This window comes from Cyprinus carpio, chromosome A17, assembly GCF_018340385.1.
Source record: "Cyprinus carpio isolate SPL01 chromosome A17, ASM1834038v1, whole genome shotgun sequence".
NCBI classification, from domain to species: Eukaryota; Metazoa; Chordata; class Actinopteri; order Cypriniformes; family Cyprinidae; genus Cyprinus; species Cyprinus carpio.
The window spans coordinates 10,960,971-10,986,613 of NC_056588.1; the positions used below are offsets into that span (position 1 = coordinate 10,960,971).

General features: G+C 35.5%; 1 protein-coding gene across 2 annotated transcripts; it reads left to right on the top strand.

Annotated features, from left to right (window-relative positions):
• Positions 1–542: 542 nt before the first annotated feature.
• Positions 543–23,914, top strand: LOC109108398 (SH3 and cysteine-rich domain-containing protein-like). Of its 2 annotated transcripts, XM_042774042.1 has the most exons (12): positions 543–902; positions 5,310–5,664; positions 9,733–9,762; positions 11,648–11,748; positions 16,614–16,695; positions 16,820–16,923; positions 18,030–18,111; positions 18,535–18,602; positions 19,688–19,782; positions 21,188–21,239; positions 21,946–22,083; positions 22,180–23,914. In XM_042774042.1, the coding sequence occupies exons 1-12, from the start codon at positions 795–797 to the stop codon at positions 22,276–22,278; spliced, it is 1,314 nt and encodes a 437-aa protein (XP_042629976.1). In that variant the 5' UTR covers positions 543–794; the 3' UTR covers positions 22,279–23,914. The 2 variants fall into 2 exon arrangements, with proteins under 2 accessions (XP_042629976.1, XP_042629977.1); XM_042774043.1 differs by lacking the exon at positions 9,733–9,762.
• The last annotated feature ends 1,729 nt before the right edge of the window (positions 23,915–25,643 follow it).

A 25,643-nucleotide genomic window follows, 5' to 3' on the forward strand; every position in this document is an offset into this window, starting at 1 on the left:
CCATAAATGTACAGTTTTCACATTAGATCCATGTATACGAGAAGTTAAGAGTTCCATCAATACACAGATACACTAGTCGTCTGTCTATTGAATGCATATTTTTATTTTATTGCTGTTACGCAAAGCGCTCTTGCTATGGTTACCTCCGTATGCGAAGGCAAAATCTCAATTTACCTCACTCTGAAATAAACTTGCAATCGAAAGTTGCGTCCCAAATGACACATTGTACACTATGCACTTATAAGCCTACATATGTAAAAAGAATACATATTTTTGACACTCCCAAACTTAAGAATACATCATTTGACACTCACAAGCTTTTGTTTAGAATTTCTTCAAAGTTTAAACCTTTAATTGGGAGCCAGATCCTCCCAAAACCCCCTATAAATGGCACTCTAGATACAATTCAATCCAGAAATAGAAAAAACAGTAGCACTAACCATTAACACTATTATTGAATGTGAAGAATAGAGGTGAGAACAGCCAAACTGGATCCATTTAAAAAGGATGGGAATGAATCAGATCTAAACTCCTCCTATAGCGGGCTCTGATTGGCTGATCCACAGTCTGACAGTCAGATCTGCTGGACGATGCTGACACTAATGAAGTGAGTTCATCTCGAGCGGACTGCGTCTCCACTATGCAATGTACAAACTGATGGAAAGTCGATAGATGAGTGCGATATTGTAGACAGCGCATCCGACAGTTTAGAACTTCCAGCTCAACGCAACATGTAGAGCGCGGCTGGCGCCCAGACGAGCCCGACAGACTGGTGCTGTATAACTGTGATCAACATGATTCCGCCAGCGAACATGATTCAGGAGGACACCATGGGCAAGGAGAACGAACGGGACCACCGTGAGCCCCAGTCACCCACATCCATCAGCCAGCAGGAGTCAAAGGTTTGAAACTCACATCTAGCAAAAAACACCAGTCGCAGCAAACCGACAGAGATTTAGCCTATATAGTGCGCGGTTCAAGCGTCCTTTACCACTTTTACTGTTACAGAGACCGCGGAGTGTTGTGATGTTTTTAGCGCCTGTTTTTGCCGCTGTGTGTCTCAAACTTTGATATAATATTAATTTACTCGTCTGCTGCAAATTAAAGTAGTTGTAGGCTATCACTAACCGTGGTGTGAAGTGTGTTCGTTAAATACAAAGAGTGACGCTGTTACAAATGTTGTAACATTACTGAGGGGCGTGCTAACAGTAATTGCACTGACGTTTTACATTTAGTGCATGAGTTTATTATTGTAGGCTAAACAGATTTACATGTGCAAATAATTGTTATGCCTTGCTAAACCTTGTTTTATTTAAACTAATTTATTTCAAAATGGTGAACAAATAAGTAACATTTTTATTTATTAAAGCAAAATAGCGAATCAGACAGATAGTAAACAAATAAAAATATAAAACAATATAAAAATATAAAACAATAGGCTAACAAAAACAACAGATGGTACCAGTTCTGTCATTTAAAATTCTCTAACATGACATTTTAAGACATGGGTGAAAATCTACTTTCTTACCTCATTTTTTATTTATTTTTTGTCATGTAAATCCTTCACACAGAGTCATTTTCTCCTTGAACACTTATATCTTATTTCTAAATGGTGTGCTTATCTCACCATGTATTACAACAACACTCCTCTGTCTCTCAAGCTGTCCTAAAGGTGTTCACTTGTCCTGTGAAATGAAATATTTGACTCAATTGATCTTTGATCATTTTAAATTGTAAAGCATCTGTTGCTTTATGTCTAACAGTAATATCGTGCACAACATAATCCAAATTCAGAAACAACCCCACACTGGCAATTTTATATTAAGTTGTTTGTTTACTATAGGGCTCATAGGTGTCCTAATTGAAGTTAGCATTGAAAAGAGACATTTGTGAAATTGATGCTAAATGTGATACAGTTTTTTTTTTTCCAGTTCAACCTTGATGTGTGATGTGTTGTGTATGATTTAAGATCTGATGTGTGAGGTTGTAGCGGGTGGTGTTTGAGCTCATCTGTTTTTCTGGGTCATCTGTGGCCCAGAGTTTTACATTCAGTCCTCAAATGTTGGGTGGGTCACTGTGCTTTTAGAGCTCAGTGCCAGTTGGGAATGTTGTATATTATTGTATTTAAATCAGAAGAGATTAAATGTTGCAAGTATAGTGCTTTATTTATTTATGTAGCTATTCAGAAACTGATTCATTATTTAGATTTACTTTGTGTCATTCCCCTTCTCCCCTTAAATGCTGTTTCAGTCAAACTGTGTGTGTCTGAGTGTGAAAGTTTTAAATTTGTACATTATCCATGGCATTATGGTGTTAAATATTGCCTTTACTCATCAGAGGCGTCTTGAGGGATTTGTGTGTAATTGAGATCTGTTACTTTGAGCAGTGGGATCACTTATATTTGATGTTATTTACTGAAGCCCTGTGAAAATGTTATTAATCAGATCATAAAATAAGATAATTTTTTATTTTTTGAAAGAGGAACATTCTTTTTGAAATGGAAAGAATCAGAAACCACATTATATTTGATTTTTGACCAAAGGTTAGTTTTCAAATCAGTTCTTTTGGATGTCAATTGCAGAATTCACATGAGAATATGCCAAATAAGGATGTAATGGACTGCTAAAAAAGAATATGACTCATTAGTTGTTAATGGGAGAATTTAATGCAAAATAAAAATATATATTCATAACCATCTTGCAGGGTTTAACATCCCTTGTTTGAACCTTCTTCTAGAGTAATAATTAAGATATTCCTTCTAGAGAAAAATTGGGCACAATAATCAGAGTATTTTATCATTATCAGGGATTTTATTTGCTAATCTATCAAGCATCTCAGAGCTAAATTACTAAACCAAGATCTGTCTATTTCTGTCCCAATTAACATATTCATGACCACATGGCACCTTCAACTGATCCAGGAACACCTTTTATGACTAAAAACCAAAGTGAATTTTAATCCGTCAGTGCTTCTGTTCTCCACTTTGTGTCTGATTGCTTTGAGTTCATTTGTGTTTGATGAGATAAAAATGTGTTACGAGCAAATCAGGCCTAATAAAATGTGTCCCTCTTTCTCTAAAGATGGCAATCTTGTGCTGAAAATATACCTGACTTCCACCTTAATCAGCTCTATATCTCAGAGTTGTCCTTCAGGGTAGAGCAGGACACACATTTGGTGCTGACAGCAGCAGAATTGATTTCTAATAGATGTATAAGATTAGAGATTTTTCTGGCAGAACTGGTCATTATTTTTTGGAAGAGGTACTTTCAGTGCATTTCTAATTCAAACCTTCATATCCTATGTTAAATTTCTTTAAATTATCTGGTTGGTCTTTTATTTTAGGTCATATTTCCCTTATTAACCAATTTTAATCTGTGCAAAAGGGAATATATTGACAGTTATATTACCTTATAATATGTAAGGAACCAGGCCTCAAAATCTCAAAATGAAAACCCAGACATGTACATTTTCAAGCAGTAGTCTCAGGCGTTGATTTTTGTGTGCGTGTGTTCTTGTTTGATTCATTTTCTTGTAACTGCCAGGCATAGTGAGACTTGAACTAAGGCAGTGTTTTTTTGATAGCCTGTTGTTTACAGTTAGTTCTGCCACATGGCAAGTGCCTTGTAAATGTCAGTGAATACTTAAAACAAATTTATAACCAACAGCATTTGCAACTTAATAACTCATTTGATGTCATGTACAGGGATTTCAGGTGGAAGAGCTACTTGTTGGGGACTTTGTCTGTAAGTTGACCGTGAACTATGAGCACTGATGGACCGGAGCGGTGAGGGAGGGACTTATTGATCAATCACTCTCTGTTGGCCATCAGAGATCAATATGTCATCATCATACACAGGCATGCAGCTCACTAAACATTGCACTGATTCGCTATTCTGATTTGTGGAGACATAATGTGAGAAGATTGTCCAAGTGGGCAATATGTCCCCCCCACACACACACACACACATCTAAAAAAAAAAAAAAACATACACACATAGGACCCCCACCAGAAAGATGGCCAAGGGCTGTTAGGCCAGCAAATAGAACCATCACTTGCATGATCAGGCCAGTTCTGCAATGGCACTAAACCTTACATTTGTTTATCTTGTACATGTTTTTATGTCTTGCAAACTTAAACAGATGGTTTTCTGATGGAAGCCAGAAGTTGACTTTAAAGGATCAGTAAGCATGGGCTGAAAATTATAAACCAATTATATAATAATTTGAATTATATGTCATTGTTTTCCAGCTAAAAGTGTGTTTATGTTTTAAACTATTATAACTTATGACAAAACCAGTTACACGGTTGTTGTAAAAAAAAGTTGCACGGGTATATTTGTAGCAATCACCAACAATATATTGTATGGGTCAAAATTATAGATTTTTCTTTTATACCATAAATCATTAGGATATTAAGTGAAGATCATGTTCCATGAAGATATTATATAAATTTCCTACCATAAATATGTCAAAATGTATTATTATTAGTAATATGCATTGCTAAGGACTTCATTTGGACAACTTTGAAGGCGATTTTCTCAATATTTCGATTTTTTTGCACCCTCAGATTCCAGATTTACAAATAGTTGTATCTCAGCCAAATATTGTCCTATCCTAACAAACCATACATCAATGGAAAGCAATACATATTTATTCAGCTTTCAGATGATGTTCTTATCTCTTTATGACTGGTTTTGTGGTCCAGGGTCACATATTTGCTCTCCCGAATCCTAAATATGTGGTCTGTTGAGGTGCATGACAACCCTTGTCTAACCTTTAGTGATGGGCACTTTTCATTTTTGTTCAGATTTGAATAGCATTCCTGTGCACAGAACTTGGGGAAGTAGTGCAAGTTGCTGTGGCCTAGAGGACATTTTTAGTAGGCGAAGATGATCCTGGTGGGTGTTGTCAGCTAATTTAAAGGGCTGTCAGTGTATGACTGATATCATGGGTAATGTGCACCGCACAAAGAGGTTACGTATCAAGAGACATGACAGCCCATCTTTCTCTCCCTTTCCTCTTTTCTCTTTCATTAAGCCTTTTGATGCTTAGTGAGGTAAATGAACATGAATAATTTGTAATTTTAGCCTTGTTGAGTTGGGTTAACATATGATGGCTGGAGAGATCGTATAATCATCTGGAGGTTATTTTAGTGAGAATGCCCTCATTTGACACCTGCCAAGCATCAGAAATCACCCACTCACAGAGTTTAATGCTCTGGGGGTGTTTTTTTTATGTCATATGAGGTTGATCAGTCTAAATAAGATGGTAAAAGATGCATTTTGTACTCTGTTTTATGTTTATTTCAGCTGCAGAGGCTAAAGCGTTCACTGTCCTTCAAGACCAAGAGTTTTCGCAGCAAAAGTGCTGATAATTTTTTCCAACGGCCGATCGAGGATGTGAAGTTTCAAACCGAACTGCTCTCGGATGTCAGCAGCAGCACTGGTCATCTGAGCACCATCGGTGTGTCTGTCTCAGCCTCCCCAGCGATGTCCCTTCCTCCACCACCCCCTCCACTGCCCACCGTCATCCCGGGCAACCTTCCCATCACAATCTGTTCTCCATCCCGCGGCCCCCGCCCGGCAGACCCCAACGCACACACCTTTCTAGAGCACATCTTCAAGAAGCCCCATTTCTGTGATGTCTGCAACCACATGATTGTAGGTAAGAGGACGTGTTTTATCTTTGTGACTGACAACAGCTTTGCAATCTCATTACACAGGACACTCACAAACAAAGCTGTGTTTGTGTTTTAGACAAAGGAGCCTATTTTGATCTCTAACATAATGATTATAGATTAGATGACTGAACGCTTAATCTAAAATATTCTATTACCCATCTGCTGTCCGGCCACCAGACAATAATGTTTTGTTACTGTGGACGACGCCAACACACAATGATTTGACCATTTAGAGAGCGGTGAACAATGATAGAGTGGCACGATGTAATGAGTTAAAGACTCCATGAGATAAAAATCAAAGTATTGTTGCTGTTAGTCAATGTCTATTAGATTTGAGGTCATATGTGAGTGCACTCCTAAAAGTTGACCGAACGTGGCAAATGTACTCTGCTGTTCACTGATTTGAGGTCTGTAAGATTTTTTTAATGTTTTTTGAAAGAAATGCTCTTATGCTCACCAAGGTCGCATTAATTTATTCAAAATACAGTTAAAATAGTAATAATATAAAATATTGTTACGATTTAAAAATACTGTTTTGTATTTGAGTATATTCTAAAATGTAATTTATTCCTGTGATGGCAAAGTTGAATTTCAGCGTCACATGATCCTTTCAAAAATCCTTTGCTGAATATATATATATATTTTAAATCTTATCCCAAGGATTTTTATTCTTTGGAAATTGAATATAAAAAAACATTGACAACTCCTTTTGAATGCTGCTGTTTAGAAGCTGTTGTCTGAGTTAGAATAAAATTATAGCAAAACATGTTTCTGCAGGGCTGTAATTATTTACACAAAAAAGACAAGTCCCAACCACATGTCCTGTTTCAATACAAGTGCATCAAAATAGTACAGAGAAGTGACTTTATATGGGATCTTTAAGCCTCTCAAATCTTTCCAGATTTTTTGATGAATAAGTTTTGGCATTTTTTTAAAAGCCTTTCACCAAAATGTATTTTTATTGTTGGAAAGGCCAGTCAGACAGAAGTAAATAAAACTAAGGTGTACTGCAGCTGATCGAAAGCTTCATGCCACATATTTATGGCCCCATGAAAGTCATCTGACTCCAAACTGGATTGTATTTCATGTAAGCATGAGTTGTTTCTTTAATTTGAAGCGGTGAGGTGGTTTTGAAATAAAGAGCTCTACTTACAGTACGTGTGGTGTTTAAGAGCATAATGTGTTCAGCAAAGCCTGCATTAAGGTATTTGTGGGTTTATCCTAGAAGGCAACCGGGTTGTGGCTCAGCTTTCAGTTTGTGTCCAGATGTCCACCTGTTTGAAAAGAAAGGATGAACACACACACACATAGAATACTCCGTAGTGTTTTGTGTTTTTGTATGTGAATGTACAGTGTGTGTGTGAGTGAGGGCGAGTGTGTATCTGGTTGTGGCTGGCATATGGATCTGTCAGGCCTCATCATCTCTTTGCCTCACTAACACTCCCTCAGAAGAGCACACTAATGAGGGCAGGGCTCCAGATCCGATCCTGGCACATCCTCATGAAAAGGACATCAAGAGGCCAAATCATGCATTTCAAAGCTTTGTTCTAAATGTAGAGAAACCTGAGCTTATGCAGCATTAGATGAGGAATGATCTGTCGGTTGATTATCCCACAGCATTCTGATTACTGCCATGCAGGAAGGTGAATTTTATGAGATCTCACCAACTGTCTGGAGTTGAAGCTGTCTTTTGCTTGTGTGTGTGTCGAGTCTCACTTTCCTGCTGTGACTAATGGGTCATTACTAAATAACAAACCGTGAAATCTCTGCATATGGATCAGATGTCAGGACACCTGTGTGTGACCCAAATCTCCGCAGGTAGATCAGATACCTGTTCACTTGTGTTTGACCCAAATCTCTACAGGTTTATTAAATATGAGCCCATTTGCCGTTGACCCAAATCTCAGATATCAGGACGCTGGAATTAACTGGGTTTCAGCATCACGTGCCTTTGTTTTCCATGCTCATTTGTTACAGCCAGTGGTGCAGAGAATTGGGGATTTGAACCAACGATACAGACACCTGACCTGTTGCTATGTTGTTTAGTTTCCAGTTCAGAGATTTGTGGTTAAGTTTGTATATTTATTTAATATTTATTGATTTATTTACTTACTAAAATGGTTGCTTGCTTACTTCAACTCGGACCACTTTTATGACCCAGAGTTTAGGTCTTCTTTTTCAATCATGCCATTTATTTTGATTATTTTTTACTTTTAATTTTTTTTGCCTTTTATGTGTAGTTTTTGTTGTTTTACCCTTGTCTCTGACCCAGGCTTTTAATCTTAAACTATGGAAATCCATCATAAAATAGAAATCAATATATATTTAAAGTAAACATAAACCATTTCAGTATTTATTTTGTGAAAATTATTTGTATACATTTAAAAAGAATTCACAACCACTACAACCAACAATTATTATTTTTAGTTCTCCTAAAGTTAGTTTTATTTAAGTTGGTTACTTACCGAATATTTTTCTTATTGGGGATAATTTCCATTTAAGCTGCAATTAAGTTAAAATATTTTTTCAAAATAATATTTTTCTTATTGGGGATCATTTCCATTTAAGCTGTAATTATGCAAACTGATTTTGACAAAAATTACATCATTCTTTTGGTTGCGTGTTTTTTGGCTAGAGGTTTTGGTAACATAAATTGTCTATGTTAGAATTATGTAGAGGCTGTGTAAAATGTATTTTCGAAAAGGCCAAAAGGGAAGAAATGCCCACTAAACTCCACATTTTATAAATGTTTTAATGGTCAGTTGTGCAGCTGTAAAGACATTTTCAAAATGTCAGTCAGCAATTTATAAAGCATTTTCTGGATTGGAGAGAAACACATTTTTCATGCTGATGTTCTCTCATGTTTGGCTAAAGCAGAGGCATCTATTTCTAAAGACACAGAAGCCATGCTGTATTTCAAAGTATAAAAGGAGGCTTAGCATATTGGGAATATGGTTGGCTGTCTGTGTGGGTGGACTCCCATCCCATTGGGCAACTGATGACATTAACAACACTGAAATTAAGTCCACATTACATATCATGCAGCTTGCATGTAAGTGTTGTTGAAAGATGAAATAATTTTCCTCTGTTCCTTTACGGCACACAGACTTTAGACTTTTAGACTTTGACTAAATATTACTTTCAGTTGTTTTATTGAAGCTTGGCCTGAACTAGATCTGAGTCAATGGAGTTTTCATAAAAGGAAGAATCTCATTATGATTGTTCTGCCCAGTATCACCACTCAACCCATGAAAAAGTACTCAACACATAAATACTCAATCATTAAACACATTAAAGATGCATTGAAGATTTTTTTTTTCAAAGGCTGAAGTGAACAGCACACAGAGGCATGAAAGAGTCTGGACCGAGCATGTGATGTTTGATTAATCGATGGATGGCTGGAAGCAGCTTGTTGTAGCAGACAGGGGCAAATGAGCCCTGTGACACAGTCATTCTCACAACAGCAGGACCTGATGTTTTTACCCTATTAATCATTTCACATTCATATTTTATTATTCAAAACTAAATTTTCATTTATCATTTTAAATCTTAAAGTCACTCAAAATGAGGAAATATATTCATTTCTACTCTTTGATATTGTGTAGTTAAAAGGATATTTCACCCAAAAATGTAAATTCTGTCATCATTTACTTATTTTCCTTCTTTCTTCTGCAGAACATGAAAGAAGCTATTTCTCAATATCTCTCTTTTTTTTCCCAGGTCAGTTTTGGACCCTATTCACTCGCATTGAATGGACAAAAAAACACTGAGACATTTTTCAAAATATCTTCTTTTGTGTTCCACAGATAAAAAGAAAGTCATACAGCTTAGGAATGACATGAGGGTGTTTTTTCATTTTTGGGTGAACAATCCTTTTAAGACTATTGCATTGCAGTTTTCAGAGATATATGTTTGTTTTTAAAAAAGTGCATCTATGAACCTTAAATGAGCTGTAACTAATGCCATGTTGCCTTGTTTTGACCACCATTGTATCTTTATATTATAAGGAATAATTGTAATACAATAGGGATTCTCTCCTGTAATTTTTTTAGCTTGCCAAGGGGGAGCAGGCAAGGTGTTCGGTAAGTCTGTTCTGTTTGATGATGAATTGAACTCTTTAGAAACCGAATGAAAATAGATAACTCCCTTCACCCACCTCCAACCCTGACCCACCATCTCCCTGCTTCTGCGCTCATAACGACTTGTTCAGCACTCTCAGGAAATGCATATGATGAAGTAGCTCCTCATATGTTTGCAGACCGATGCTTAATAGAATTTTTCTCCAGACAGGTCAATATCAATACACTTATTCCGTAATGGGATAGTTTTTTCTGTTGTTTCTCATTACTGTCAGGAATTTTATGTTATTCTGTGTGTGCTGATTTCCAGAGCTTTGCTATGCATGCTGTTGTTATATACTGTAAATGATGGTTAACTTTGTTCTGGTGGTTTAAAGTTAATGAAAATATCTGTTTTGTGTGCTTACATAAAGTGCAAGATACAGAGGCTTTTACAAATAGGTGGCTTTATTCTCAGTAAAGTAGTGCTCAGTCTTGGGAAGCACCTGGAAAGGTGATTTTAACACACTATAATTTCAGTAATTAGTATTTATTGTCTCACCACAACAAAATCTGTTTATTTTTATCCTGCACAGAGGCAGTTTTTTTTTTTTTCATTTCTGAATGCAATTAGGCCTGATTAATTTTTCATTACCCAAAGATCATCCAAAGAAGCAAGCATCAAAAGTGTTGCATAATTTGTCATGGGGAAAAAGCTGTTTATTTTGGTTAATGAATCATTCACAACTATCTGTAAGAAATAAACACAATTTTAATGTTAAAATAATCGGAGGAGTCAGAGGCATTTATGGATTTAAAGAATGATTTTTTCATTTTTATTTTTTGGCACAAGAATATTGTTACTGGAAAAAGCAGAGAATGGATGTAATAACATGCTCTTCCTTGGTGAATTTGTTTTGTTTATATTTTGTATGCAATTTTATTGACAACCTCAGAGTTTTGCTGTTTGCACAGGAGGAGATCTACATTCTCTGTTTTCAAGTGAACACAAATGTTTTGTACAAATATTGATATCAGGCTAAGTATGTATAGTTTCCTTCTATAGTTTTTTCTTCTTTGTTCTTCCTTCCTCCAAGTCCTTCCATGAAGTGTCCGAATCAATAAACTATATCTGTGAATGCATGTTCTGAGCACCAGGTGCAGTGATATCAAATTGTGAAAATGAGCAAATATAAGAGTAGGATTAAAATACTTATTAGAGAATTCGGAGTGCTGTTATATTAGATGGTTTCTTGTACATTTGTTTTTTTTGCTCTTGTTTGTCTTCAGCTGCTTCTGTTCAGCTTAGCATTAACACCTGCATTTTCCCGTTTCCAGTACTACCTATACGTTTGGATTCTGCAAGTGTTTCCAGGACTGTGAAGCCATAATTTGATGATCCACTTATAAGGGGTCTTCTTTTTAGGCAAAAGAAATGTACAATGACCAGCAACCTGAACACTTGCAGAACTGTACCCCCACACTCTTAAAAATAAATTCTGTATTATGTTTGGTTCCATAAAGAACCTTCCAAATCCGTGAAACCTTTTCATTGCGCAAAAGGATCTTTTCAGTTGGAAAACATTCTTTAGATAACTAAAACTAAGTTACGCTAAGGAAACAAAAGTGTGCTTTTGGAAACTTTATTTTTAAGAGTGTTATAATATTTTAACCCTTCAATAAGATTTTCCAACAGAATTATATGGAATTTCATGTTAAACTACTAATTAAGAAATAGTTGTGGATGATAATAATCCCAGCAGAACTGCACATGTGGGAATTTCCAACTCTGACTTGTATTTATTTATCACTTTCTGTTGTTTAACTTTAATATAATAATATCGTTTTGTACCAATAACCTTTGCTCTCAGAAGACCTGATATTAACTGAATGTGACTTCAACTGCTAGGCACAAATGCTAAGCTGGGCCTCCGGTGCAAAGCCTGCAAGATGGGCATCCACAACAAGTGCCTGGATCGAGTTGGACAGCAGAGATGCATGGGGAAATTGGTGAGATATTTTTTACTTTATGTGATTGATTTTTTTTCCCCCCTCACGTTGTTTGTTTTTGTTGATATTTGATTACTCTTGAAAATTGAATGAGGGACTAAACAAGTATTCAGTGTTTATGTTCATTTGTTGATCAGGTTGGCCAATGTTTGTTTATCATATAAAGAGGCTTATTAATATGTGACATAAGGGATAGTGTTTTAGAGAAAATCCACTTTTCCAGGTCCATACATAAATTTTGCAGTATCACTTTCCTGGTGTTCCTTTCTGGCAGTAAGTGAAGATCTGTAGTGTGTGAGTGTTATGATATGTTACTCATCACTGTGCTATTTTTGGTGATTTGAAGGTGTGATTCATCAGTCTGTCTTTTCCTTTCTTGAATTTATGTGTTAGTATGAATGTTAATGATTCTCTGGTGTGTACTGGAGAAAGTGAGAGAGAAGAAATATGAGATAGTTGATACGGAATATCAAGATGCATCTATCATGTAAACACCTCTTTGCTTTACTCGGGGGACCCACGAGTCATGACTCTTCTAGGAAATTCACACGCGCCCCCCCCCCCCCCCCCCCCCCCACACACACAGGGAATAAAATGGCAAAAAGGGAAAAGAATGCTAAAATTTCCATTGCTTTTCCCATGGCTTCAGTGAAATACAGGAGCGAGCAAGGTTTCACAGAGAATGATTAAGTGAGAACAAGTTTAAGCCATAATGCTGTGGTAGTATCGCACAAATAATAGATTAGGTTAATAATGAGATCAAGATATATTTATATATGCGCAGAATTTAACTTTTAAATACACACACGTTCTATTGTTCGAACGTTTGTGGTATGTAAGGTTTTTTAAATGTAGAGTTTGCTTTTTTTTTAAACACAGTAAAACTGTCATTTTAAAATCTTATTACAGTTTAACATAACTGTTAACTATTTCAATATATTTCAAAATGTAATTTGTTTCTGTGATGGCAAAGCTGAATTTTTATCAGCTATTCTTCAGTATTACACGATCCTTCAGAAGTCATTCTATTTGACTGATTTGATTCTCAAGAAACATTTTTATTATCTTTGTGCTGCTTAATTGTATTACAGCTTCCACAAAACATTTATTTTTTTAGGATTCTTTGATAGATTGAAAGTTTATAACAACAGTAATTATTTGAAAAAAAAATATTTTGTAACAAAGAAAAAGTCTTTACTGTCACTTTAAAATAATTAAATGCATCCTTGCTAAATAAAAGTACTAATTTATTTTAAAAAAAAAACACACACATTGGTGAACTTTATCACATTGTATCCACATCCTCCCCCACAACATGTCTGACGGGTATTTTAATGCTTATGATGGCCAGAGCTGTAACAAAGTTTCATTTGCAAAATCGTGATGTCACAAATGGGGTGATTTCAAATGCTAGTATTTCAGAAGGGTGGAAAACAAAAATTCAAATGTTTAAACTGGGGAGTTTGCTTTGAGGTATGAAACCTGCACTGTGTTTTTATTGTGGAATAACTTCTTCTATGTAAATATCCAGGACATTTTGATTTTCCATTTCATGACCTCTTTAAATTATATTATATATATCTGCATTATCTCAGCCATTCTGCTCTCTAAAAGGAATTATGAGACAAATAAAAACATTTCACATTTACACATTTGCACATAACATGAGTACAATTGTTGACTGATAATTAACCTCGGAACTATTCACAGAAAACACCACACCACAAAATCAACTTTTGAAAAAGTATGGCCCTTTTGATTTTAGTACTATACTATGAGATCAACAATAGGGCTGGGTATCGATTCAGATGTCTCGATTCGATTTAGATTCACAAGCTTTCTGTTTTTTTTTTAATTTTTTTATTACATTCAGTGAATATAGTTTTAATACAAATGCTATTGATATTTATAAATATTACACAAAAAAAAAAAAAGAGAAGTAAAAAAGTGTTTATTTTTGGTGTGTTGATTTTATAAGATTAAGTTAAGAGGGACTGTAATTTAAACATTTTTCTTTTTTTATATAGGGTCCTTTTTTAACAATAATAAGGCCATATAAAATGTTCTTAATTTTTCTGGTAATCAGATGAAGGCATAAAACAATTTAATTTAACCTTATCAAATGAAAAACCCTTTTATTTTTTGGCAAACAAAGTGCTGCACAACAGAGGTTTACTGTTAAAATTAAAAAGAAAACAAATGTGATTATTCCTTTAAAAATGAAGAATTATTAATATTTATTATTAGTTGTAGTTATTATTAGTATTAGTGGTGTCTTAAGACTGCTAAATAGTAATATATTTTTGTCAATTTCTTCACGTGAAACTAAACTTTTATTTTGACGGGTTGCCGTAAAGAACTTGCAGCTGCTGTGAATGTGATATGACCATAGTATTGTCAGATTAAACGGTAATATGCTAATGAAGTGACTTTCAGAGTAGCTGTGGATGATATTAGTGTATTCATATCATCATAGTGAGACGACAGAGGCTGAAAACACCACGAGCGTCGTCCGCGCTTGTGTAAACAAAACAGTGCATTGCACCATCCGCCATTCATTCATTCATTCATTCATTCATTCATTGCGGAAATTATGGTGCCTTTACGCTTGATATCAAATGCTTTCGCAGATTTTTAGTATAACTGGAATTTTACCTGAGCATTGCAAATTGCACATATTGCTTTGTTCTTGGTTCTTGTCAACAGTATCTCTGCCATGATAAGCACTGAATGAGTGACGTGCTTTCTGTTGTAACATTGCTCAAGGTAAATAAGAGGGTGATATCTAGTGGAGAAGACTAATGAAAAGATTCACATTAATCAGATCTTCTTTTAAATGTTTGCTAAAATAAATTCTCAATTCGCGGCTTTTGAGAATCGATATCGAATCGACGTCATTTAAAAAAATTATTAATCGAAAAATCTATTTTTTTTTTTGCCCAGCCCTAATCAACAACAGGAAGTAGAAAAAGTGCTGTGCTTGTGCTTCAGACTGTTTGGTGGATTGAGACAGCAAGTCTTATGATGTAGTGGGCTCTCACAGATGGAAAATATAGCTGTGGGGGGTCAGGATTAAAAAGAGAACAACTCCCCACAGGATTGGGCTCTAATTCCACTTTTGCTCAAAAGTGGACAAGTTGCTATTTTTAAACTCTGTTTATTTCTTTTGACTTGTCTGATCAGTGAGAACCTTTGAGCTACGAGTGCTTTTCAGAGAACAGTGCGTTACTACCAGCATGACATGAGCTGAGTCCTGATTGTTAGTCAACCATTAAAACTCCCATTATGTTCAACTGAACATTGCATGGTGTAGCTGTTATTGTTTAAGCAATTAATCACATGGAAGTTTTTCGTTTGTGTCACTTTGGTATTTTAAGGTGCTCCCAGACACGGTGCACTTTTGTTAAATGCATTAATTAGCATCTACTTGAGCACTGAACATGTCTGTTTACACGCTTCCCCAGTGAGCTCTTGGAGAAATGTGATGTAGGAGCACTAGAGAGCTTGTCTCTGGGTTCAAGTGGTGCTTAAATTAGTCCCCAACCCCAGTTGTTGTCAACGAAGAAGTCTTCAAAGCAGATTTGTAATGCTGATTGCATAGACACCCTGCTCTGAACTACAACAAACACAAATAAGGGCATAGTGAGCCCAGTTTCTTCTTTAGGGCTGTGTGTATGTGTGCTACTGGATGCTAATTAAGCCATAGGAGCTTGTTTTCATTGATTGAACCACTGAATCTCAGTGTAAATGTATCTTACAGGTTTAAAATCATTTGCCTCATTAACAGTCGTTTATATGGTCTTATTTAAAATTAAGATGAGTGCTGTCAGATTGATACTGTATTAATCTTTAAAGTGTTGTTAACCTTTTAAATCATGACAGAACAGCAAATTTACCAGACATTATATAAATATATACTGGTGATACAGCAGCTTATGTAGCAGTAAAAGACACCCTATGTTTGAACACAACTAGGGAGATTTATCTGTGTATATACTAGTGTACACTAGGGCTGAGAAATATATAAAGTTATATCTTAGTATTTTTTAGTTATTTGATGGTGTTTGATACATATTCAGTATATGTTTTTGCTGTTTAATAGCTCACAGGAACCAAACCATCATTTCATAATCATGGCATTTTTTCCCCACTCAGTTCTTTTCAAAATTAACACGTTGAAGAGTGATGTTTAATTAATTTCATTCATATGCACTAATGACAACACAAAATAAACAGCAATATTTGCAAACTATTTATGTACTATTAATACTAAAGCATTTTAATAGATGCAGAGACTTTCATAGACATTTTTGAGTGATAATGCAAATGAATCATTAAATGAGAATTTTGAATCAATTAACTGCACCATCCAGTTTGCTCTCCTAGGAAATGATGGCCAAAAAAATCACATTAAAATCCATGTGATATTGAGTCAGGTGTGATTCTCACTCGTCTCAGTACTTAGAATCATCTTGAAATTTCAGCATGGTAACTGAAACTGTAGCTGAAATTAACCAGATCTTAAGCCTAAAGAGTCACTGAACGTGACAAAAATGCCCTGGGTATGTGTTAGTATGTTATGATAACTGGAGATTTGTTTACATTTACATTTGTGTTTGATGTTGGTTTTATTCCACAATAATAAATAGGCAAATTTGTTCAGGTTGAGAATCAATAACTGGTGTTTTTGATTTTTGGTTTTGATTTGATTTGCTTATTTAGCATAAATAGATATTGTGTTTTTATTTGTTTTGTTTTACATGCTCCCATTGAGGTTAAAAAGTGCCCATGAAAATAAATTCTGTGTATAAAAAAGTGGATTAATGAAATAATAAAATTGACTGATCCTGTGTGTGTGATTGCAGCCCAAAGGTTTTCGGAGATACTCTAGCTCCCCTCTGCTGATTCAGGAACAGTTTGGCTGTATTAGGGCGGTTATGCCTATTGGTGAGCAACATGCAGCATTCTTTTTTTTTATTTTTAAACTTTGGCACAATATGCTATAGCATCACCAGCTTGATCATCCTGTTCACTGATATTTTGTAGTATTCTGACACGTCTTTTGTCCTAGCCTGTGGCAGTAAAGTTGACCCGGTGTATGAGACTCTGAGATTTGGAACCTCTCTGGCACAAAAGACCAAGCGGATCAGTGGATCGGAGTCACCACAAAACTCTGTAAGAAACACTTGTTCAGTGCTATCCCATTTTTTGTACCTTTTAAAAAGTGCATTATTCCAGTTAGTGTTTCTAAATAAAATATTTAAAATATAATTTTAAAAAGTGCTGTAAACAAATGTTTGTGTGAACTGAATTTTCAAATGCTTTTTTGGAAGTTGCATACAATTCTTTCTGAAGGGGCATGTGACAGTTTGAATAGATGTAATGATCGTGTTTGTGTGTGTGTGTGTGTGTGTGTGTGTGTGTGTGAGAGAGAGAGAGAGAGAGAGAGAGAGAGACTGATCATAGTAAACATGCATCCATCATTTACGTTCAGGCGATTTGCTTCAGTTTAGGTTTTTTTAAAAGATTGACAATGCATTTTAATGTGTCTACTTGACTGCTTGTGCAGCGACTGAAGCAGTTGTGGTAAAAATGGTGATGATTATTATGATTAATTCAATAAAACACTTAAGACAATTCAATTGAATGTCCTTGAGATGCTCTCTGCTTGAGTCTTAATTCAGGTCCATTATTTCCTCTCTTCATAAGAAGTTTTATTCTTCTATTAGAGGCATTATCATAGGGATGGAGTTTCTGTAAACAGCAGTCTGTTATAAAACAAGAATGTTGTCATCATTACGTTATTTGTGGCAACATTTTTGGTCCTTGTCATTTATACTCAATTTTAATACTTTAATACAAAGTTTAAATTTTTTTGTCATGTCTGTGTGTGAATGTTAATGTTAAAACCATCTAATGTGTAGTTACTATGGTTGTAAGGGAATCTAAGATGTAATGTTTTACTGCTTGAAACAAACACAGGCACACCAGGAAGGTAATGATGGTCAGCTTCAGATAATGCATCTCTAAAGCAAATATAACCAAAAAAGGGAGAGAATAAGATGAAAGAGAGAGAACAAACAGAGCATACAACATGACAGAATGAAGCCTGGATGAAATCAAATTATTTGCAAAAGAAAGATAAGTTTGTAGGGTACTTAATAGATGTAAATCTCTGAGTAATAAGCAGTTAACATGAATCTTGTCATGTTTAAAAGACAAAGACATTTCTTAGGACATGTGTATGTGAGAGAATTCATGTGTTTTTATCATTTGTTCAGTCCAGTGATGTGGTTCAGGTACCAGAAGAAAAGGCGGCCCACATCAGTCGAGCTCAACTCACCAGGAAACCCAGTGACAACGGTAAGATCATGCAGACACGAAGTGTATAATTTATCATGTGACAAACAAAAAAATTCCCTGTTCGTGTTATGTAACTGTGACTGTGATATAGTATCAGGGAGATGAATGGCCTTGATCAGGGTGGCCTCTGGTTCATCACAGACTGACCCCAGCTTCAGTGAATTCATGTGCCCATGTCTGTGTGCACTGGGGAGAGAGGCAGATATTTATTCTCTGGTGAAACATAGGTGCCAGCATGACAGAGGAACTGTGGTATTTTTGGGTAATCGGTCCACCACTCGGAACAATGACCCACTACAACTGCATCATTAATTTAACACTGTGCATTGAAAAGAAAACAAGCAAGGTTTATTCTGCCATGACTCGCTTGCTCATGATCAACAGTTTTTACTCATTGATTTTTTTTTTGTGTGTGTGTTTTAGTTTTTGCGCCCCTGGAGAATGGAACAGAACATTTTCATATTGCTGAAAGGAAATCAGAAGAATCACCTGTAAGCATCACCACATCTCTCTTTAAAGACTTTATTATAAGATTCATAATATTTATTATGCCATCTTCATATGTCTGTGGGTCAGTCGATATAGGCACATACCTTAAAATCTTGACTAGCAAGAAGCTATTGAACTTTTGCACAAAGTTAAAGTGACAGTAAAGATATTTATTGTAACAAAAGATATCCATTTCAAATAAATGCTGATCTTTTGAACTTTTTAATCATCAAAGAATCCTGAAAAAAATGCCACAGTTTCCACAAAACTATTAAGCAGAATAACTGTTTTCAACATAAAGAGACATTTTATTTAAATTCAATTTAAATTGTAATCATTGTTCACAATATTACTGACTAAAAACCTTACAGCTACTTGTTTGTTTCCTTCTCTTTTTTTTTTAAAGATTTCTGCTGTGTAGCACCAGTGCTTGAGACATAGGGGTCATGATATTTCAGGCCAGAGGAAAATTATGCTTTTTATAATGAAGCTTAGTCATAATTTTAATTGTTGTGTCGATTCTTTCTGACATTGATATGAGGCAGCTAGATGCACTTCATTCACTCGTGATTCTGAGTCAGGATTTAATCACATCTGAACTATTCTTAGGCCAGTTGAGTGTGTGTGTGTGTGTGTGTGTGTGTGTGTGTGTGTGTGTGTGTGCCTGCTTGCACTCACAATTTCCCAGGAGTTCGTGGAAAATGTCCAAATTTAAGTAACACCCCCACCTTAGCAAATATTTAAATCCCATTAAATCCAATGTTTGGATTGTGGAATCAATCTTTATTTAACTATAACTATATATAACATTTTATTATTTGAAATAATTTCCTTTAATTGCATTACATACCCCCCCCCCCAAGAAACATGCAATAAAATCAAAAGTAATTCTCCAAACTCTATTCTATTTTTTACATAAAGTCTTGTATTTATCTTTATATCAGACTGAGAAGTATTAATTGGAGTAAAGAGAGTAACAACTAGCCCCGCTCTCCCCTGCACACATTTTCAGCATAATTCCTGTTGATTTGTGATGTAATTTGTAATAGTCTCTTCTTGTTTATGTCCCTGTACGTTTAAACTGTAGTCAAACAGAGAGCTGAAGAGGGACCCACTGCAGCTCAATACTTATGTGGCTTTGTTCGAATTTACCCCCCAAGACAACCAAGACCTAGAAATGAGGTGAGAAGAATACATTTTGTAGCTTTTTAAAACAGACAAAAGCTGCTGTTTTATTCCCCTTTTTTTTAAATCTATTTTGTGATATCAACAGCATATACTAATATTTTACTTAAAGGGATAGTTCACCCAAAAATGAAAATTATGTCATTAATGACTCACCCTCATGTCGTTCCAAACCCATAAGACCTCCGTTCCTCTTCGGAACACAGTTTAAGATATTTTAGATTTAGTCCGAGAGCTTTCTGTTCCTCCATTGAGAATGTATGTACGGTATACTGTCCACGTCCAGAAAGGAGTCAATGTTTCGTTCGTTATCTGGCTCGGTCAGCAGTTCAGTCAGTGTACTGTTTGAGTAAATGAATTACTCCGGGATATTGGTTTATTTGAACTCAGAGGGAGTGTCAGCCATGTTAAAAAAGTTTAACAGCTTAAGTCATTGGGGATTAATGCTTATTGTTGACGCGAACCGTTTCAAACGATTCAGTTCGATTTGGTGAACTGGTTCAAGAAGATCCGGTTACATCGAGTGATTCGTTTCGCGAACCGGATATCACTAAACTGCAGTGTTGTGAACGCGCTCATAACAGACCCGGGAGAGAAGTCAGTGCTGAATAAAGTCGTAGTTTTTGATATTTTTGGACCAAAATGGATTTTTCGATGCTTCAAAAAATTCTAACGGACCCTCTGATGTCACATGGACTACTTTGAAGATGTTTTTATTACCTTTCTGGACGTGGACAGTATACCCGTACATACATTCTCAATGGAGGGACAGAAAGCTCTCGGACTAAATCTAAAATATCTTATACTGTGTTCCGAAGATGAACGGAGGTCTTACGGGTTTGGAACGACATGAGGGTGAGTCATTAATGACATAATTTTCATTTTTGGGTGAACTATCCCTTTAATATGCAGAAAACATACTGTGTGCTTACGTACATTGACAAGCACAGTCTTAAATATTGATTAGGGAATTTTTTTTAGTTTTAGTCAGTTTTTCACTTTTATATTGTTTCTATTAAAAACATGACCTTGTGATTAATGTGCAGTCACACTGGGCATTGAGCTTGCAAAATTACTGTGTTATTGTGCTTGCTGTGGCTGAATTTGACTGCACACACATTTCTCTTTACAGTCATTCACACTATAGCACTTTCATTTCTTTTGGTTCAGATATGATTCTCAGAACCTCGGCAGGAAGCAGAGACGGCATAGGACTATAGACTTTGAATCCCTTTCCATGTGCAGTTGAATACTGCCTCATGTAATGGAATGAAGATATTGCAAAATTTCAGAACAGCCTCATCAAAGCTTTCAATCATAAATGAATTCCAAATTTCATTTCCTACTATTGAAAGGGGATGTCTTAATTTGTCCTAATGTGTTCCTTCCTTTCTCCCTGCAGACCTGGAGATCGAATAATCCTGGCAGATGATTCCAATGATGACTGGTGGAAGGTAAGATTATTACAAATTTGCAGAATGTTTGATTAAAAAAAAAAAAAGACTTAAATGGTTAAACATTGATTCTCTCCAAATGTGACGTTCTGCATCACTAAAGGCTGGAATACACTAAACTGTTTAAAATCTGAACAGATTTTACTAGAGAATGTTGATGTTTCAGAAAAAACTGAGCAAAGTGTATTTCTGCCTTAATTTAATGATTTTAAAACGATGCTCACAAATAGTAATTAACAAATACATAAAAATAAATACTTAAATGTACATTATGGTTTCATAATTTTATAGTAATATAATATTATTTGTAATGCAGTTCACCAACAATACATGGCCAGCTTGATATTTGGTTGCTTCCTTTGAAATATTTCAAAACTGAATTCACAGAAATTCTTATAGTTGAGTCAAGAGGAGAAATGTGGAAACCATTTTCAATGCTCTTGTCCAAGCAATTACAAATTTATGGGGACTTAACCTTTCAAGTTTAAAAAGAACACAAAAGCACCATCAAAAATAAATGAGGTGGTCTATATGTATTTTACATAATATTTGTGCTATATTTCAGTAAAAAGTTTGATGCCATGCTTTGTGTGAGACCAACAGACCAACATTTATGTCAAATTTATTGCAAAATCAACAGTATATTTTAAGATGAGTGTCTGTGGGTTTACATTTTTGTTCTTGTTTATATTACTAACAATTCCAGGGTGTGATTGAAGATAGAATAGGTTATTTCCCAGCATCCTTTGCACATCAGGTGAGGGCAGGAGACAGGGTGTTCATATGTAACCGAACCTTTATTGGCTGTAAGGAGCAAGGGCAGATCACCCTGAAGGAGGGACAAGTGAGTACACTACACTTGCTGTAGCCTCAAATCATTTCTAACTCGGATTCTGACCACAAACAGCTTGATAATGCTGCTGTATCGACACACTTTCAGATTTGTGTCAGCGGTGAGGATGAACACAATGGCTTCATCAGAGTAGCCAGCGGGAAAAAGAGAGGATTCGTGCCCAGCGACGTCCTGGAGAATATATGAAGTGAAAGGACAGAGAGAAGAGATGGTTAGTTTAAAGAAAAGGAAAGACTTTCCAGGGCGATGACTCCAACACTGCCTCTGTGACTGTTTGAGTGATCTTTGAGTCCACCTGTAGGGTGACACTGGAGGAGGACCCCTGTCAGGAGGGACCCCTGTCTCCCTCAGTGACAATGGAAGAATGTACAGTGACCCCAAAGAGTATTTGGACATTTAAGTTGCACCTAAAAACTTATAAACCATCTGCAAACAAATGATGCCAGAGCTTTTCTTACTTTTCTAAGCAATTTTTTCAACCAAATGTATATGCGCAAATGAAATTGTTGCTTACTAAGTTGTGGTGGTGAACCCAAAAATAGTGCCTGTTTTTCTCAAGTACATCACACTTTCTCACAAAATGTGATGTGCTTTTTGTAGCATTTTTCAACAACCATTTGTAAGGTGAAGATGTCCTGTATTACCCTTTAATTACCAGAAAAACTGCCACAAAGACATGATTTCTATCTTCCTCTGAGCCAGTTTACAACTTTTTGTTCAGTTGTCAGCTGGTTTTCACATGTATGAGGCCTTGATTTTTTTTTTTTTTTTTTTCTTTCAAGATGCAGGGCTAGTTATTATTTAAAACCTAAACTTATATTTCCTTCAAATAAATTCCACTTGGTTTGATATTTTGATTTCTAATCATTTTCATGTCTAGCTTGAATGTCCAGTTACTTCTTGGGGCCACTGAATGTGTCATGTTTTCTGTATTTAATTTATTGAATGTTAACCACAGAACTTTCCACTATCAACTATTCGCTATAGCATCAAAACTCACATTGTTTTGAAATATCTTAATTGTAAAGACAACATATTTAATGCTTCACATATTTCCATAAAATCCAATACCTGTCTAATGCTATGTAATAAAAATATTCTTTTTTTTTCAGCCATTCTTTCCAATAAATGTGCAGGTGTTTTTTGTTATTCATAATACTTCAGAATTTGACGATTAGTTTAATTTAACTTGCATTCCCAAAATGTTATTTTCCACTCTGAGAACAGAGCAGGAATGAACAGATCTCAGCTGTGTCAGGATTCTAAGTGTTTTCAGATGTTACTTCTAATTCAAAGCAGAACATCGACATTCCTCGATCAAACACTCTCCATGGCTGTGTGTTTCAGCGAACAGATCTTTGTTTTTAATGTCCTAGTGTGTTCAGATGTCTGTTAAACATATATGTGCTACATGTCATTTGTACTAATTCTCTTTTATTATTAAGACATTTTAGGAAATAAACATTTTCATTTTGGAATTTTGAATATTAAAAAGCTAAATGAAGCAGATATATGTATTGCTACACCATTACAGCAGGTGTGACTTAAAAGATGACTGCAGTAAAGATTTCAGATTCTTTATTATTATTATTTTTTGAGTCTAATCATGGAAGAATAGGCATCATGTATTGTCCATTTTTAATGATACATAATCTCTGTCCTTTATAAGTTGTCTCATATATATATATATAATTTAACTCATCTTGTCTGGTCTTTTGATAATATTTTAATTTGAGCTAAACGAAGCTTGCTGATTGTACAGCATCATGATATTGCTGTGTATATACTTTATGTACAGAATTAAAGTTTATTTATTGATCTATTTATTGTCCTGTACATTTGTATATTTTAGGAATTGTTCAGCCATAAAACTGAATTGAATTTTGCTTAAAATGTGCTCACCGACAGGCGATTCAAGATTTAGATGTGTTTGTTTTTTCATTGGAACAGATTTGGAGATATTTAGCATTACATCACTTGCTCACCAATGGATCCTTTGCAGTTAAACAGTAAACACATCACAATAATCCACACGACTCCAGTCCATAAATTAATGTCTTGGGAAGCGAAAAGAAAAAAAAAGTATTTGTGTTTGTAAGAAGGAAAAACAAACAACATTTAGGCATTTAAACTATAAACCATCGCTTCTGGCCAAAATGAGTCCATAATCCATAATAATGCTCCCTCCAGTAAAAATGCCCTGTTGTCCTCACAACAAAATCCACCAACATGGGCTATTTGTTTAGAGTGTTTTGGACTGTTTTCACTTGTAAACAGTGGTTGATCTGTGCATATTTCTCAGACATGGTGACTTTTTCACTGGAGAAGGCAATATCCAAAGATAAAACATCTTGATGATGGATTTGTATCTTAGAAACATGCAGCTTTTTGCTTCACATTAACTGATGGACTGGAGTGGAGTGTGGGTTATTGTGATGTTTTTATCAGTTGTTTGAACTCTCATTCTGACGGCACCTATTCACTGCAGAGGATCCACTCGTGAACAAGTGATGTAATGCTAAATTTGTCTAAACCCATTCCAATGAATAAACAAACTCATCTACATCTTGAAAGTCCTGAGGATGAGAACATTTTCTGCCTATTTTCACATTGGGTGAACAGTTAAAACAAGTCTACATCACATTTAATAGACAAATAGCTATGAAATATTGGTTTAAATAAACCTGTATAAATATGTTATCTTAAAGATACCACTAAGAACAAAGTGCTCCATTTCAATGTACAAAATAATTGGCCTAGCAATGATACAAACGCAACAACAATTTTACAATAATATTAAAAATGGAATCCTCAGAGTTCAATTTTACTGATAAGTGAATGTCATAATGAGTTAAAAAGTGTAATAAAAATAAATAATGTCTGGGTAACATATAAGTGCACAAGGTAGTACTAGTGCAGAATCTTATTTAATCAGGTACATGTTCAGGATCATTACACCAGTCAGTAGAAAAGGAGGCGCTGTACTGTCTGACGGCTCCAGGTGGAATTGGATAAAGCTGAGTGCAGCTATTGTTCATCACTGACTAGTTTTGCCATTGTCCTCTTCTGTGTCACTGCCGTCAGTGAGTCTGAAGTGAATCTGGTAATAGAGTTGGCCTCCCTAATTAGTTTGATCAGATGCCTGGAAAGGTCTGAGCTGTTGTTCTTCAGCCAGCAAAACACAGTGCTCATTACAGACTGCTAGAACGTCGCTGTGGGATCGCTGGTGCTGTACAAAAACAATGCCACGTTTACATGCACTGTGCAAGTTCCACATTTATGTTGTTCTTTCTTGACACTGGAATATAAATTCTCCAGGGTATCTTTGGTCCAATTGTCTACAAACCAAGAAGAAGAAAAAACAGATGGTGATATAGATCGAAACATGATTAAAATCCCTAGAGGCAGCATTTAGGGTTTCTATGGAGAGAATGCACTAATATAACAGTCATTTTGCTTTGTTTATGTGCAGATTACAAATTATTCATTCTTTGAGGAGAATATGAACATACATAAACAAATGTTTCCTAGTGTTTAGGAGCCACATAGGT